Raw genomic sequence first — 16660 nt, 5'->3', positions numbered from 1 at the left:
TTGGCATGCTATAATGGTGCCATTGACTCGCGCTAGCTTAGCCACTCCGGAGCCCTGAAACTAACAAATAACTTGCAAACAAAACAGAATTTGTTGAAATCAACTCCACCAACTAACTAAACTAGGAGTGCACGATATCCATTTTTTGAAACCAATACCGATATCTATAACTTCCTGTTCCTCAAGGCCGATACCGATACGATAACGGATAATTATATATATAATTTTTTAATGTATATTCACCTGAGTTTTTGAACACCTGTAGGTCAAAAATACTAGTGGTGGATTTGACTATTTTGGTTTGTCAGCAGATAAAACATTTGGTGCAACAGGAGATAAGACTTTTGTGGTCTTGGTCCATTAAACAACTTTCTTAACCTGGCAATTATAGGACAGCAAAGCTATCAATAACCACAAGACCTCTCAAGAACTTGTAAACATAACACTGTAAAATGCAAACATTTGCTAATTGCCATAGTAAAGTTTATCACTTAGTTATGGAAAAATACAGCTTCTAGAACAGTAACAAAACTTTGCATACTGGCAAAACACGAGTGGAAACAAACGCACACATCCAATCCATCGACACCATACCAAAAATATTATATATTATCGGGGCTATTAATAATGTTATCGGATTTATTGGGATGACGTCATAGTTCCTAATATCGGACCGATAATTATCGTGCACCTCTAAACTAAACCCCTGTTAACTTGAAGATTAAACCTAATGTAAAAAAAATCTTTAACTTCCGCTTTAAGGTTAAGTAGAAGTGTTTTTATTTTTTAAGAAATTCTACCCAAAGCGCTTGAAGATAATAGGGTTCAGTAAAAGATTTTTTTTTTTTTTTTAATAAGAAATGTCCTGTTCAGGTACACAGAGAATGGTAAATTTGAGTGTCTTTAAAGGCTAAAACAGTCTTAATGTGCCACATGGGAGTTCGGTGTATTCCTTTTGCTGTCGTTTATATTGTGTTTGTTTTATATTTACTGTATATATATTATTTACAATTAAATACCATCAGTACTGCAATATCAATCATCCATTAAACTAATTGGCTTTCATTGACGGTGCTAGACATCTAATCCATTTGAGCTGGGACAGATTGGCGGTTTTATGTGAAAAATGAAGTTGCTTTGATGATGTGAATATACTGGCTAGTACAAGGACTGTGTCAAGGACAAAAACAAATTATGTTAAAGGTCAAGTTGTCAGGGCAAATGTCAAGTACATGAAATTCAAGTCATAAAGATTATATACCGAACATTTTGTTTTAAAAAAATAATAATAATAAAGAAAGAAAGAAAGAAAGATGTGGTTTAAAAACTTTAGAATCCACTATAGCTGATCCTAATTTGGATTACAAAAAAACACTGAGCTTGATCATTGTGTCAATGGGCCGAATATTTCACATTTTCCTCTATCTATTGGGATTTTTTGAATGAAAGAACAAGGTTCATCATTGGAAATAAGAGCCTTGTAGAATTCAAACAAAAATTTGTAAAAAAGATCATTTCTAATTTTTTGTCCAAGTGGCAATTGTAATGTGATTTGACTGTAGCTGAAAAAATGACAATCAGCATAGTAACTACTTGGGTTGTCTTGTATGGTAAAATTGATGAAACTTTGTATTAATATATGATTTCCGCACGCCGTGATCTTTCCGTTTCACTGCCTTGAGGCATATAACGAACAAACGCCCCAGCTTCTCATTTTGAATGTGCTAAACAGTACCTTTATAGAAAGATATAATGTAATGTTAAGATATTCTTCTTACCCCCATGTTTCCACGAGTTAAAATCGTTATTGTTTCTTCTTCTGCTTCTATTTCTTCTTCTTCTTCTAAAAATGTCGCACTCAGTGTAAAAGGCGGATTCGGCACCGTCAGTAACAAGCGGCCATCCTGCGACAGAAGACTTCTCTGGCGGGAGTCCAATTTAGCCCATGTAAGGTGAGTGATTTTCGCCACTAAAATAGTCTTAATTCGCTGATTTATTGACGGATTTACAAATGAGTTTGTTTATAACAAACGATATTTATATGACTGTAACACAGGTTGGATGTTAAACATTTAAAAAAAATATTTTTTAAAGATTGCAGTTATTTGACTGCATCTCCGATATTTACGTTTATTTAGTTTATGACCAAGTCATTTGAAAATCGGTCAAAAATTAGGCAATGGATAGCTATTTTAAAGTATGCACTCCTTTGACCACAATGTTATATTTAATCGAATATTTCTGACGCAAAATGGCCGCTAAGTGACGACACTTAATCCCGTTGGCTCGGAACGCCTTGTACACATCCAGTTTTCTATATGGCACCTATGGCCCCACTTTTAGTTGCCGCAGGTGGCCACACTGGCTCTCTCTTTGCGCATGCGCCGACCCGATTGTGCTGGAAGACATTTCCGGTACTAAAAAAATGTTAAAAGGTGTACAGAGAAAACCTTGAATGACGATAAAAGACTTATTCTATACAAGGCCGGAAACTACCAACACAAAATCGTTTTGTGTTTTTGATTACGGCCAAACCCGGCTCCAATCAGAAAGACGAACTCAGTCAGCATTACGGTAATGCGCAACTACAATGCGGTGATGCCCATAGATGTGTAAAATAAAGCTAGAGCTGTTAAGGCTGAGTTGGTTGGCGTAACTAAGCAGCTGCCATCTTGGGTCAGACAAAGCACATGAAATAGTGGGTATGTTATCATTATGTGTATGTTAGGAAAAATCAAGAATGCAATGTACCTTTAATTTTATGTAGACGGTCTATTGTTTTTGTTTATTTTATTCATTATTTTTTGGTTATCTATTTATTTATTTATTGTCTTTTTATGTTGAACCATGTGTAAATAAATAAATAAAAGCAATCTCCAATTATACAGTTCTGTGGCACTCTTGATTATTCCATTCTATAGAATCAAGTTACTCTCTTAAAAATCTGATGCTGCATTTCAGAATACTATATATGGCGGAAAACAGACAAGACTGACAAAGCTGTTTCTGCTCTTGCACCCCCCTCTAAAATAAACTGCTGTATTTCAAGCCAAAAAAACTGTTGTGTTTGATAGAACAATATGCATATATGCTGCCTTAGCAGATTCATGGCGCATTAAGCCCTGCATTAAGCACTATTTTTAATTTGTCCGTTTTACCCTGGATATCCCTGTTTACAGACGTCGCGCAACCGCTTTTGTTTCAACCTAGCCATAAAAAGAAGGTAAGTAATAGTATTTATTATTCAGAATGTCTGTCATTTTTAGTTCAGAATCATTAATTGATGTCTAATATTTAGTTTACAAAAAAACGACTTTTAAAAAAATTATTCACTCGCATATTTTAAACTTTTTTTTTTAAAATTACGTTACAATGAAAAAAATAATGTAAATAAGTCATGGATATCTACTGCATAACTATCGCTTAATTGTATTTTTTTTCGTTACTGTCGCATTTTCCCCAATATTTTGGATGATAATCGATCCAAACAAAGAGAAAAAAAACTTTTAAAAGGGTAAGTATATAAAAATGAAAACCATCACTCCTTAATGTCTGCGATTTCTGCATCGCGACCCTTGTTATATTACTTTGAAAAAATATTTTATTCATGCTTATAAAACACATAACTGTTAAGATACTATATTCCATTTTTTAGGCTGTATTCATCTATGTTCTTGTGCTGCACATGTATTTGTTTGAACATAATACAAAGGGTTTCTGTGGACTGTCTTATCTGATTTTACTCCCCCTTTTACAAGCTAGCGCTAGTTTTCCAAGATCGTAACTCACAATGTTTTTCAGCTGAAAATCACCAGAGGTGGGCATTAATAAGTTTTGTTTTTATTTTCATAGCAGGTATCATTTCAACAACCATATAGATCCTTGACTTGTGTATTCTTGTTGTAAACCTGCGTGTACACAGCACCTGGCTGGAGCACGCATTTTGTACCCCTGATATATATCTTGTTCATAAAGTCTTCGAAGCAGGCAATCCTTGGCTGGGTTGATTCATTTCTCATTGAGCTATCTGTTGATACTTTTCTCGGAGTTCAAAATTGAACTTCCCTGACAATTACCATGTTTCACCCAGAAAATCCCCCTAAATTCCGGCTGTGGCCATTCACAGCTGTGTCTTGACACTCGGTGATACATGCTACATGGGAGTTTTTGGATCGAAAAGAGGTAAGTATGTCATTAAAATCATGGTGTCTTTAATTATGCTCTCGCGTGCTCTCACCTCCAGTTTGTTTATTTATTTATTTTTTAAATGCCCTCCTGTTCAAAAAATGTCTTTCCCAAGAAAATTGAGATTTTAAGAGCTTTCCAATGATGCATCATCACACATGCATGTAGGACAATTTTGAAATTTGGCCAAATTAGGGGGCTCAGAGCGGAATTTCAAGTCACCTGAGTGTTTTCCGCCATATATAGGCCTATGTATGTATGTAATGCAAATTTTAGAAATTATTTGTTTTCTACTCAGGGACTTTTATTTTGAATGTCGGGATTTCCGTGTATTGTCGGTGCATTACCGTAATACACACTATGGGAAAAAAAACTGGCGGTTGGTTTAACTTGTTTCTGACCTGACTGCGGTGTGATACTGGCGTTCAAGACTCACTCCCGAGATTTTTTAATATGAGAGTTAAAGTGGGATTAATTTTGCGGGGTTTAGTTGTAATTGTTTCATTCCTCGTATTAGCGGTGTTGTGGTCGTCATTAGCCAAACTGAGCTCCGAGAATCACTCTGACGCTCGGGTGAGTAAATGAATTGAAACTCCAAATTTCTTTCACCTGGAACGTCACACCTCAATAATTTGGCAATCATGTGAAGCAGTCGACGTGTAACTAGATATATCCGGGTTTCCCATCACTTATTTTGAAGTTAAAGGGCTTTACTTGTTATGTATTTTTAAATATAGTTATCTGTTTGGTAACCATAGTATTTTATTTATTTATTTATTTATTTTGCCAAATCAGTTTTGTTGGTGAGCCACATTTATGGCCATTAGATCTCACGTGGGTCGGACTAGTTTGTTTTGGGGGAAATAAGTTGACTCACTGGCTGCCATTGACGGCATTCGACATTCAATCCACTTTGACTGATTTTGGCGAATGAACGTTCCTCCCAATCAAAATAGAATGGACGTCGAGCGCCGTCAATGGCACTGGAAGATGAGCATTCACAGACAGTCCTTCCATTGTAACTGAATTGGACGTCTATCGTTGTCAATGGCAGGTTCATGTTGTGTAATTCCATGTAATTTTAATATACCTACGGTTCACTTCCTGTAAAATTTGGGTCATGTCCTGTTAATTTTTTGGGCGTCTTTTAGGCTGCTTCCTGTTGATTTGGGAGGATTTCCAGGTTACTTCCTGTTGATTTGGTGTCGCTTCTTGTTGGTTTTAGGGCATTTTTGGGTCAATTTCTTGTCAACTCATTGGCTGCCATTGACGGTGGTTGACGTCCAATCCATTTTGACTGGGAAGGAGTAAAGGAATGAATGTTATTGCGGACACAAATATGAGCCAAGTGCAGGCACTCGATCACACAAATTACAGATCTACAGTTTTATGATGCCAATGTCAAAATAAAAGCATGTGATTTTGTATAGACAGTATAAATGAGCTACAACAGGCCTGTCAGGCAGAACAACCCAAGGGCCGAAATGGGGCCGATAAATTTGACATCCTAGATCTACATGAGAGTACAGGCCTAAAGTTTGGCTACACCTTCGCATTCATGCATTTTCTTTATTTTCACAACTATTTACATTGAAGATTCTCACTGGAAGTGTCAAAACTATGAATGAACATGTGGAATTTGTACTTAAAGGAAATCACGGATAGAAAGGAAGGCTTGTAGTTATTAAAAGATAAACATTATTATAAGTTAAAATAATTTGATATTGAAACCCCTCTTGATGTTTTTCATTTTTATACAATTTTTAAAATTTCTTTGACTACTACAGGGGTCGGCAACCCAAAATGATGAAACAGCCATTTTGGACCCCAAAAAAAATCAGACAACAAATATGTCTGGAGCCGCAAAAACTTAAAAGCCTTAATAAACCTTATAATGAAGGCAATACATGCTGTATGTATCTTTATTAGCTACAGTATGTTAGCCTACTATCAAAATGACTAAGGTGGCTACAAATACATAATGAGCCTAAATGATTAAATGTTTAATTTTCCCTGAAGTGTATCCTATAGAGAATGAAGCACCACAAAGCTACAAATAGACACTAGGGCAGCGCTCAGGAGCCGCGGGTTGCTGACCCCTGGACTAGTAGGTCGCCATTGTTGTTGACATCACAGGGCGGTGACGTTACGCTGCCGCGCTTCCGGAGTATGACTCTAGCATAGGTGTGGGCAAACCGGTCCTCGAGGGCCGCAGTGGGTCTTGGTCTTTGTTCAAACTGATGCAGCACAGAGCTTTTAAACAACTATGTTTCAATGGAAACAAGAAGCACCTGACTGCGATCAACTGGATGCACTTATAACGCACCAGATTGGTGAAAAGGTGTCCTCTTGATGGGTTGCAGCAAAAACCCGCACCAACAGCGGCCCTTTGTGGAATAGTTTGCCCACCCCTGCTCGAGCGACATAAACATGTCATCTGTTCAACCCTTTCAATTTGAACCCGAGAGGAACATTTACGAGCATGACAGCATTGTCGATATTTCACAAAATGAGCAGCAAAAGCAAAATGAACAGGAAAGACTGGATGAGATGAGAGTAGGATAGAAAAACGGTGTTCTGCCAAAATATGCTACACCTGCGAAACGTGCTACAAGAGGCGAATTTGACACCCAAAGTACCACCTTGCACTTTCAGCTTGTTTTGTTTGGATGCATACAGACAGAACATACTAAAGACGCCTTAAGTAAAAACTTAAATGTGGTAATATCAAATAAGGGTAGTTTAAACATGATATGTGACTAATGTAAGCACATGCAAAAAGTATTTTGAGGCAATGAAAATTGAAAAGGTAATAAGAGACTCAATAAAGACAAATAGTAAGTACTCGCCGCTTTTAACCGATGTGTTCATGTGTTGAATGTATCGCCGCGTAGAAGGAATTGGAGTAACCCGGTGTAGTTTGTCTAGTGACAGTGACAATCTACATCATCACCTCGAGCATCCATTGCGCACATAAAACATGGCGCCCTCCGTAGGTCAAAACTAGGGCTGTCAAACTATTAAAATTTTTAATCGAGTTAATTACAGCTTAAAAATTAATTAATCGTAATTAATCGCAATTCAAACCATCCATAAAATATGCCATATTTTTCTGTAAATTATTGTTGGAATGGAAAGATAAGACACAAGACGGATGTATACATTCAACATACGGTACATAAGTACTGTATTTGTTTATTATAACAATAAATCAATAAAATGGCATTAACATTATTAACATTCTCTTAAAGCCATCCATGGATAGAAAGACTTGTAGTTCTCAAAAGATAAATGTTTGTACAAGTTATAGAAATTTTATATTAAAACCCCTCTTAAAGTTTTCGCTTTATTAAAATTTGTAAAATTTTCAATCAAAAAATAAACTGGTAGCTCGCCATTACTGATGTCAATAATTACACCATGCTCACTCATGGTACTAACCCATAAAATCAGTTGGACCCAAGCGCCAGCAGAGGAAGCCAAACATCAAAAAACAAGTAACAAACGGACATTATACTGTACTGTCATTTTTCATTTTAATCTGTTTGAGCGGGGCATGTGCGTTAATTGCGTCAAATATTTTAATGTGATTAATTAAAAAAATTAATTACCGCCCGTTAACGCGATATTTTTGACAGCCCTAGTCAAAACCTACTAAATATTATAGATTTTTAACTTAATGGCAATTGTTTATGTGTTTGTAATAACTTCATATCAGATATGGACAAGATGCTTCTCAGGCCATGTCTAAACCTAGCAGGGTTTTTTAAAACTGAGGATCCTGCCCTAATACGTCGGCAAAAAATAATTACGTCCACACCAGCACGTTTGTAGAAAAAAAAAGCTTCCACAGCCAACCGCATTTATTCATTTTTAAGTACATTCATAACGATGCACGAAAAATAATTGTCCATAATACCCCTATCCTTCGCATGTGTTCTTCAATATGAAACACTGCAAGAGTTAGTAAATAAATGTAAGCAAAAAAAAGCACCTGTCTAATTTACTCCAAATGTAAACATTGGTCTCATGTGTGACATAGGGACAAAGTTTGTCGCAGTCCAGTGACGTTTCCAGAGTTAAATCTTCGGTTATCAGTGTCCACATGATGGCGCTACAAAGGCAGAATTTGTACATCTTCACTCTGGCCGCAGTTTTCAAAAGGGGTGTGACTAAATATTGAAATGGTGATATATCGTGATACATTGTATCCCAAAAGGTTATCGATATGCTCCTGCCAAGAATCGAGATAACGTTTTAAAAAGGTGTCAATGTCGAAAAAAATAAAAAGGAACCAACAAGTTGCTACCAAAATATTCTACCATAATAGTGTCTCAGAACAGGCTGCATTGACGGTGCACGACACCAGGGGCGGACTGGTAATCTGTGGGTTCTGGAGGATCACAGAACGGCCGGTGCCCTGGACGGCCGGCGGCCGCCATTCATTATACATCACTGTTTTTATCCCCCCTATCCTCTGATTAACTACAGTTCGCATCCAATCCGACAGGTGGCAGCAATGCGCCTGGCACTGCCAATCTGATAGAAGAACGAAGAAAGCACAGAGTAGCCTTCATTGGATCCTTGTGGAAGCAAAATAACAACATGCGTCAATACGAATGGTGGTGGCAAAAAAAGAAAAGAGAAGGGTGGCGCTGAGAAGGTTAGGGAGAAAAAATTAAAGAAACTGGAGAGCGAAGCATTAAAATGTCATAAATTGACAAATATTTTCGCAAGCTGCAACGGCCACGTCGGGTAACAAGTCAACAGCCCAGCCCCCGGCGATGCTGAGTGTGGGAGCGGCAGCCGCTCTGACGTGCAACCGGTGCAGGGAGAGAGAAAAGAAGAGGGAGGGGGGTAACGATATGGAACTTCCCCAGACAAACGCAGGGAAAGTAAGTAGTGATGAAGAGGGTTACTTGCTCGGTATACTGGCAGTTATCCACCAGGTAGCTACATTTTAAATGAAATAAATGACAATTAAAGGGTTAGTGCCAGCTAGCCCATGTACCCGTTTGCAATCGTGTCAAGTTACAGTATGCTAGTCCTACTAGCACTCTCCTAAGAAAAATATTTTAGCTGTAAAACAACGTATGCACACGCAGCAGCAATATTAATTCAGAAGAAATATAACAAAATATTAATAAACTTTACTTTAAAGTTTAGGTAGTTAAATTGATGTTATATATATTAATCATTTATATATCGTTTTGTTTTAAGGTTAATACTTTCCAATGAAGGTTATGTATACAGGATTTGTCTTGAAATGTTTATTGTATTTTCATTGAAATTTATTATTTGTATGGCAAGATTAATTATGGCAAGGCAAATTTATTTATATAGCACAATTCAACACAAGGCAATTCAAAGTGCTTTACATCACATGAAGACCATAAAAATCACATTTAAATCAACACAACAGTGGTCTCTAAACCGGTCCTCAAGGGACGCTGTGGGGCCTGGTTTTTGTTTCAACCGATCGAGTACCGACAGTTTAACCAAAGAAGTTTCTGCTAAAACAAGCAGCACCTGACTGCAATCAACTGATTACACTTGTAAGACACCAGATTGGTGGATACGTGTTGTCTTGTTTTGTTGGAATGAAATCCCTCGCCCGCTGCGGCCCTATGTGTAATAGTTTGGAGACCACTGAATTATGGCATAAACAATGAAGTCATTTTATAGACAGAGATATATAGAGATATATTATAATCAATTGGATACATAAAACTTGCTTTGAAAAATAAATTCTTTCATTTGTTTATTCAGGTTGATCATAGAGCTAGTACAGAAAATGAATCAAACTCCAGTTCAGCCTTGCAGTACTTTGAGCGCCTCAAGTCAGACAGTCACAGTCTAGACACATTTTCTTCATTTTTTCTCAAAGTGCACGAAATTGATGCATTTTACAATAAAATGTGTAAAAAAAATTTTTTTTTTTTTAATCCCCGGGGGGGCATGCCCCCGAACCCCCTAGGGGGTCGGTGTTTCCCTTCGTATAGCAATTCTTGTGGGCTGGGCTGAGTCAAAGTCCAGGGCTGCTTTTTAGTCCCAGTCCGCCCCTGCACGACACCCAATCCATTTAGATTGGGAATGTTCGTTCATTCGAAACCAGAGCATTCACAGTCTTTCTGCCCGATTTTAAGGGCATTTACAGGTCACTTGCGGGTCATTTTAGGGCATTTTCAGGTCATTTACTGTTGAGTTTGAGTCACTGCCTATTCATTTGGGTGATTCCCAGGTCGATTCCTGTTCTGTAGCTCAAATAAACAGGAAGTGACCCATAAAATACCCCAAAATCAACAGGAAGTAACTGAACATCAACAGGTAAATGACCTTAAATGGCCCAAAATTACCTCATTGCCTGGCAATGGCTGCCACTGACGGCCATAGACGTTCAATCTGTTTGTAGTGGGAGGGTTGGCAGCGAATGAACGAATGTTCATTCGCTGCCACCCTCCCAGTTCAAATGGATTGGACGTCTACTAGTGATGTACTCATTCCAATTCACAGCAGAAGCTTGTTTTTCTGTTTATTAGTTGTTTGTAGAGTATCCTAGAATTTCCTGACCAGTGTATCGATAATCGTTGTATCCCAATATCGTCAGATCATCGATCGTGAGCTTTGTATCGCAAATCGTATCGTAGCGTGAGGTACCAAGTGGTTCCCACTCCTAGTTTTCAAGAACCCTTGTTTAAATGTGTGTGTGGATGATAGGCCAAACCGTAGAAAAAGTTAATTAAAACAACCTGAAACAATTGTCTGGGAGAAAAGAAAAACTGAACTAACTTAGAAAAAGTTCTATTTGCCAAATACCCTGCCATAGACTTCATAATATAATTTATGAAATTCATGACCCTGCTACGTGTAGACATGGCTTCAGTCTGAACAGCTCAGATGGTTTTTAACTGTCCGTCACATTAGTCTACGCAGGATCACGCCTTTGTTGCCACAGCAGTCTGTCCGGTGTGTCAATAATGCGGCCGAGTCTGAAAAAGATCTAACACTTGCTAGAAATAGTGTGAAGAGTCAGCCTTAAAAATCGAATTTGAGGAGGAATCCAATTGGAATCAGATATGCCTGCAGTCTAAACACAGCCTTAATTTTGCACAGAGCGTAATGCTTCTGAGAACAAGACTGTGAACAACGCTGGATTCTTACTGTTTGTCTTTTGTAGATGTTTGCATAAATCACCAAAAGTCACACAGATGATTAAAAATAAAGTCTGACAGAGCACTCACTCATAAGCAGCTGAACATACAAAGCAAAAGCAGAGTATATTAATATTTTCTTTGTACAGTGGGGCAAATAAGTATTTAGTCAAACACTAATTGTGCAAGTTCTCCTACTTGAAAATATTAGAGAGGCCTGTAATTGTCAACATGGGCAAACCTCAACCATGAGAGACAGAATGTGGGGGGAAAAAAACAGAAAATCACAGTTTGATTTTTAAATAATTTATTTGCGCTCATTGTGGAACATAAGTATTTGGTCAATACCTAAAGTTCATCTCAATACTTTGTTATGTACCCTTTGTTGGCAATAATGGAGGCCAAACATTTTCTGTAACTCTTCACAAGCTTTTCACACACTGTTGCTGGTATTTTGGCCCATTCCTCCATGCAGATCTCCTCTAGACTAGTGATGTTTTGGGGCTGTCGTTGGGCAACACGGACTTTCAACTCCCTCCACAGATTTTCTATGGGGTTGAAATCTGGAGACTGGCTTGGCCACTCCAGAACCTTGAAATGCTTCTTACCAAGCCACTCCTTTGTTGACTGGCTAGGCCACTCCAGGACCTTGAAATGCTTCTTACGAAGCCACTCCTTTGTTGCCCTGGCTGTGTGTTTGGGATAATTGTCATGCTGAAAGACCCAGCCACGTCTCATTTTCAATGCCCTTGCTGATGGAAGGAGATTTTCACTCAAAATTTCTCGATCCATGGCCCCATTCATTCTTTCATTTACAGGGATCAGTCGTCCAGGTCCCTTTACAGAAAAACAGCCCCAAAGCATGATGTTTCCACCCCCATGCTTCACAGTGGGTATGGTGTTGTTCGGATGCAATTCAGTATTCTTTCTCCTCCAAACACGAGAACCTGTGTTTCTACCAAAAAGTTCTATTTTGGTTTCATCTGATCATAATACATTCTCACAGTCCTCTTCTGGCTCATCCAAAAGCTCTCTAGCGAACCGCAGACGGGCCTGGACGCGTACTGGCTTCAGCAGGGGGACACGTCTGGCAGTGCAGGATTTGAGTCCCTGGCGGCGCATTGTGTTACTGATAGTAGCCTTTGTTACTGTGGTCCCAGCTCGCTATAGGTCATTTACTAGGCTCCCCCCGTGTGGTTCTGGGATTTTTGCTCACCGTTCTTATCATTTTCACGCCACGGGGTGAGATCTTGCATGGAGCCCCAGTTCTAGGGAGATTATCAGTGATCTTGTATCTCTTCCATTTTCTAATAATTGCACCCACAGTTGAGTTCTTTACACCAAGCATTTTACCTATTGCAGATTCAGTCTTCCCAGCCTGGTGCAGGTCTACAATTTTTTCTCTGGTGTCCTTTACAGCTCTTTGGTCTTGGCCAAAGTGGAGTTTGGAGTGTGACTGACTGAGTTGTGGACAGGTGTCTTTTATACCGATAATGAGTTAAAACAGGTGCCATTAATACAGGTAACGAGTGGAGCCTCGTTAGACCTCTTTGACAGCCAGAAATCTGGTGACCAAATACTTATTTTCCACTCTAAATTGGAAATAAATTCTTTAAAATCAAACAATGTGATTTTCAGTTGTTTTTTTTTTCCACATTCTGTCTCTCATGGTTGAGGTTTACGCATGTTGACAATTACAGGCCTCTCTAATCTTTTCAAGTTGGAGAACTTGTACAATTAGTGGTTGACTAAATACTTATTTGCCCCACTGTATATAGTTTTGTGCGATGTATTTGTTGCAACACACATAATGATGGAGGCCAGGACACATATAACACACAAGTTTTATCCCTTGAATGCAATTACTGAAATCAGCTTTTACATGATATTGTAATATTGTAGTGGTATTTTTAACAGCACCTGCACATACATACTTTAGTTACAGCTGCATTAAAAACAACTATGTTTATTTATAAATAGCGTATTAACTTTACCCTACATATACTTTTTATGGTTAGAACTCTGATGTAAAATTCTTGAGTTAATATAGTTGTAAAGGGGCCATATATAATATAATACCCCTCTTTTATAGGTTTATGGATTGCTGCCAAAAGGAGACCCAGCAGACCAATTTAAACCTGTTTTACCCTGGCCACACGTGGAAGGTATCGAAGTTGACCTCAACTCAATCAGACTGAAAAATGGTGAGATCTAAAATGTTTTTAATAATCCAAAAAAAGCAAACTGTGGTTGAAGTTGAACCCTTTTTTTCCCCCTTTTTTATTTGATCAGGCCTCCAAAGCACTCTAGCCAATATATTAAGCATTCATTATACAGTTATGTTAATGAGGGGTAAAAATGAAAATGATATTGTATAGGGCTGGAGCTATCGATGATTTAAGTAGTTGATTAATCTATCAACTAGTTCGTTCAAATAATCGAGTAATCAGATGAGGAACATTTATTTTGTTGCAGAATACAATTTAAGAGATTTTTTGGATTGCGCTTTCAAAAGAGCATTAAATGAGAGTATAAAATAAAATTCCAGAGTGTTTCTTCAAACTCTGCAGGATTGCACTTTCATTCAGAAATAAAATACCTGAGCATCGCCTCAAACTGTATTTAAAAAAAACTAATAAATGAGGATCTATGTACAACAAAAGAATGGGCTTACTTGCATAGCAAAAGTCCGCTAGCTTAAATGCTATAAATTGCTAACTTTTTTTTTTTTTTTTTTTTTTAAATCAACAATGCTCTTAACAAATCATTCTAACATATTCCCACAAAAAACAGCTAAATATACCAATAAATTACAAATGCATAAAAAACATTAGCGAAAACAAAAACCTTATGTTGGTCTTTAACAGGAAGCAGCAGGATTCAGCCATGATAAATCACTTGTCTCTATTGGGCAGTGTATCCACCCAAATCAATAAAACCAAATGCAAACACTTTCAAAATAAACCATTACAACCCCACTATAACTAAACGAATACTCGAAGCAGCAAAATTTGATTTGAATCTTTTTTCTAATTGAATTACTCGAGTTAATTAATTAATCATTGCAGGACTAATATTATACATAAATGCACCCAATGGCAGATTTGTTTATCGTCTCTCATTATTTGTTATCATTTCCTGAAAATAGTGTCAGACAATTTCAAATCCAAGTCCTGCAAATGCAATTATATATTTTTGGGTACTTAAATGTTTGAATTTAGAATTGATTCATATCACAATTTGACATATCGAGCTTTCTGGTTTCATCTCCAGGAGGAGGCAACAATAGGCAGACCCCCAAGAAGGAGTACGCAACATTCAAACCCAACTTTCACAGTTACAATGCCCCAGTCCTCAAAAAAGGTGTTCTTGGAAACTTTGAACCCAAAGAACCTGAGCCTCCAGGGGTCCATGCTGGCCCAGGAGAAGATGCAAAGCCATTTGTTCTGGGCCCAGAATACAAGGAAACAATCCATGCTTCCATCAAAGAGTTTGGCTTCAACATGGTTGCTAGTGACATGATATCACTGGACAGAACAATTAGAGATATACGCCATGACGAGTGAGTACTTCATGTTTATGCTAAATTTCATTGACTACTACATGACTATCATACTTATCCGAAAAGTTGGAAATTGAATAATTACCCTGATGCCTCGCTGCGATTGACTGTAAAACACAGATTGGGGTTTACAAATTTTTAGCCTTTGTAACTCATCCGGGATAGCTAAAGCTAAGGTGGCCTGGCACGGTAGATATCCTATTTCCATAACAAAAGAGAAACGCTTGTCCACTGATCACTTCTATTAAAAAAAAACAACAACTATTTTTCCTAATCCCTTGCTCCAATTTGGAAGTGAATATGCACAAATTACATTTTAGAGTGCACTTTAGGACCTTATTGATGATATAATTTTATGCTGAGTGTTATCATAAACATCTAAAATTACAAAACGACTGTTTCTGTTCAAATATTTCTGACCCTAACTGTACAATAACTATGCTACACCTGTACACACAAACATTCTTAATCCTTTCTATTGTTCTTTGCTATTAATATAGGTGCAAGTTCTGGCATTATGATGACAGACTGCTGACCTCCAGTGTGGTGATAGTCTTTCATAATGAAGGGTGGTCTACCTTAATGAGAACCATCCACAGTGTGATCAAGAGGACTCCCAGGAGATACTTGGCAGAGATTGTCATGATAGATGATTTTAGCAACAAAGGTGGGTTTGCTTTCCTCAGACTACATCTAAAAATGTGTTTTACTCCGCACTGAATGTTTCCTTTGCGCATGTGCATTTTAATTAGGGCTGTCAAACGATTAAAATTTTTAATCGAGTTAATTACAGCTTAAAAATTAATCGTAATTAATCGCAATTCAAATCATCTATAAAATATGCCATATTTTTCTGTAAATTATTGTTGGAATGGAAAGATAAGACACAAGATGGATATATACATTCAACATACGGTACATACTGTAAGTACTGTATTTGTTTATCATAACAATAAATCAACAAGATGGCATTAACATTATTAACATTCTGTTAAAGCGATCCATGGATAGAAAGACTTGTAGTTCTTAAAAGATAAATGTTAATACAAGTTATAGAAATTTATATTAAAACCCCTCTTAATGTTTTCGTATTAATAAAATTAGTAAAATTTTCAATTAAAAAATAAACTACTAGCCCGCCATTGCTGATGTCAATAATTACACAATGCTCATGGGTGCTTAAGCCCATAAAAGCAGTCGCACCCAATCGCCAGCAGAGGGCGACAAAACTCCAAAAACATTGCACATGGACACTTGGACATTGCACTGTGCTGTCATTTTAATCTGTTTGAGTGGGGCATGTGCGTTAATTGTGTCAAATATTTTAACGTGATTAATTTAAAAAAAATAATTACCACCCGTTAATGCGATAATTTTGACAGCCCTAATTTTAATGCATGTGTCAGATAACAAGATGCTGTGTCACGGTGTGTCTTGGAACGGACAAGTTGTCACACTACAAGTCCTGCCTGATAAAAGTGTAAAATAAATCGAAAAACATTTAAAAAAGTGAAAATAAAAATGACTATAAATACAAAAATAAGAAATAAGATTGAAAGATAAAATATGAATATGGAAATAAAAGTAAAAATAAAAATTGTGATAAATACAAAAATAAGATTCAAAAATTTAAATAAATCTTAAAATAAATGTATAAAGTGAATTAAATATCAATCAATAAATAAAAGTGCTTTGCTCCTGCATTTATTTTTTATTCAGCGTGAACATGCAAAAAAAAAGTGTTATTCAAATGAGGGGGCGG

At 37.2% G+C, this 16660-nt stretch overlaps 2 protein-coding genes across 4 annotated transcripts in view; one reads left to right on the top strand and one right to left on the bottom strand.

Annotated features, from left to right (window-relative positions):
• Window positions 1-1893, bottom strand: part of kdm2aa (lysine (K)-specific demethylase 2Aa) — a 43907-nt gene extending 42014 nt beyond the window's left edge. Inside the window, exon 1 of the mRNA XM_057843641.1 lies at window positions 1779-1893. Coding sequence (XP_057699624.1) covers window positions 1779-1784 — 6 coding nt within the window. The 5' untranslated portion in view covers window positions 1785-1893. The remainder of the gene's footprint in view (window positions 1-1778) is intronic.
• A 2644-nt stretch (window positions 1894-4537) lies between these two features.
• The window catches only part of galnt7 (UDP-N-acetyl-alpha-D-galactosamine: polypeptide N-acetylgalactosaminyltransferase 7), a 40784-nt gene continuing 28661 nt past the window's right edge, over window positions 4538-16660 (top strand). For all 3 annotated transcript variants that reach the window (XR_009064194.1, XM_057844019.1, XM_057844020.1), the window contains exons 1-4: window positions 4538-4758; window positions 13429-13540; window positions 14610-14898; window positions 15399-15565. Coding sequence is in view for 2 of the 3 variants with exons in the window: in XM_057844019.1 (XP_057700002.1) it covers window positions 4639-4758; window positions 13429-13540; window positions 14610-14898; window positions 15399-15565 (688 nt within the window). In the remaining variant the exon portion in view is untranslated. The remainder of the gene's footprint in view (window positions 4759-13428; window positions 13541-14609; window positions 14899-15398; window positions 15566-16660) is intronic.

This window comes from Corythoichthys intestinalis, chromosome 8 (genome assembly GCF_030265065.1).
Source record: "Corythoichthys intestinalis isolate RoL2023-P3 chromosome 8, ASM3026506v1, whole genome shotgun sequence".
Lineage (NCBI taxonomy): Eukaryota > Metazoa > Chordata > Actinopteri > Syngnathiformes > Syngnathidae > Corythoichthys > Corythoichthys intestinalis.
The sequence above is the reverse complement of the archived record's forward strand: the minus strand, read 5'-3'. Positions and strand labels throughout refer to the sequence as shown.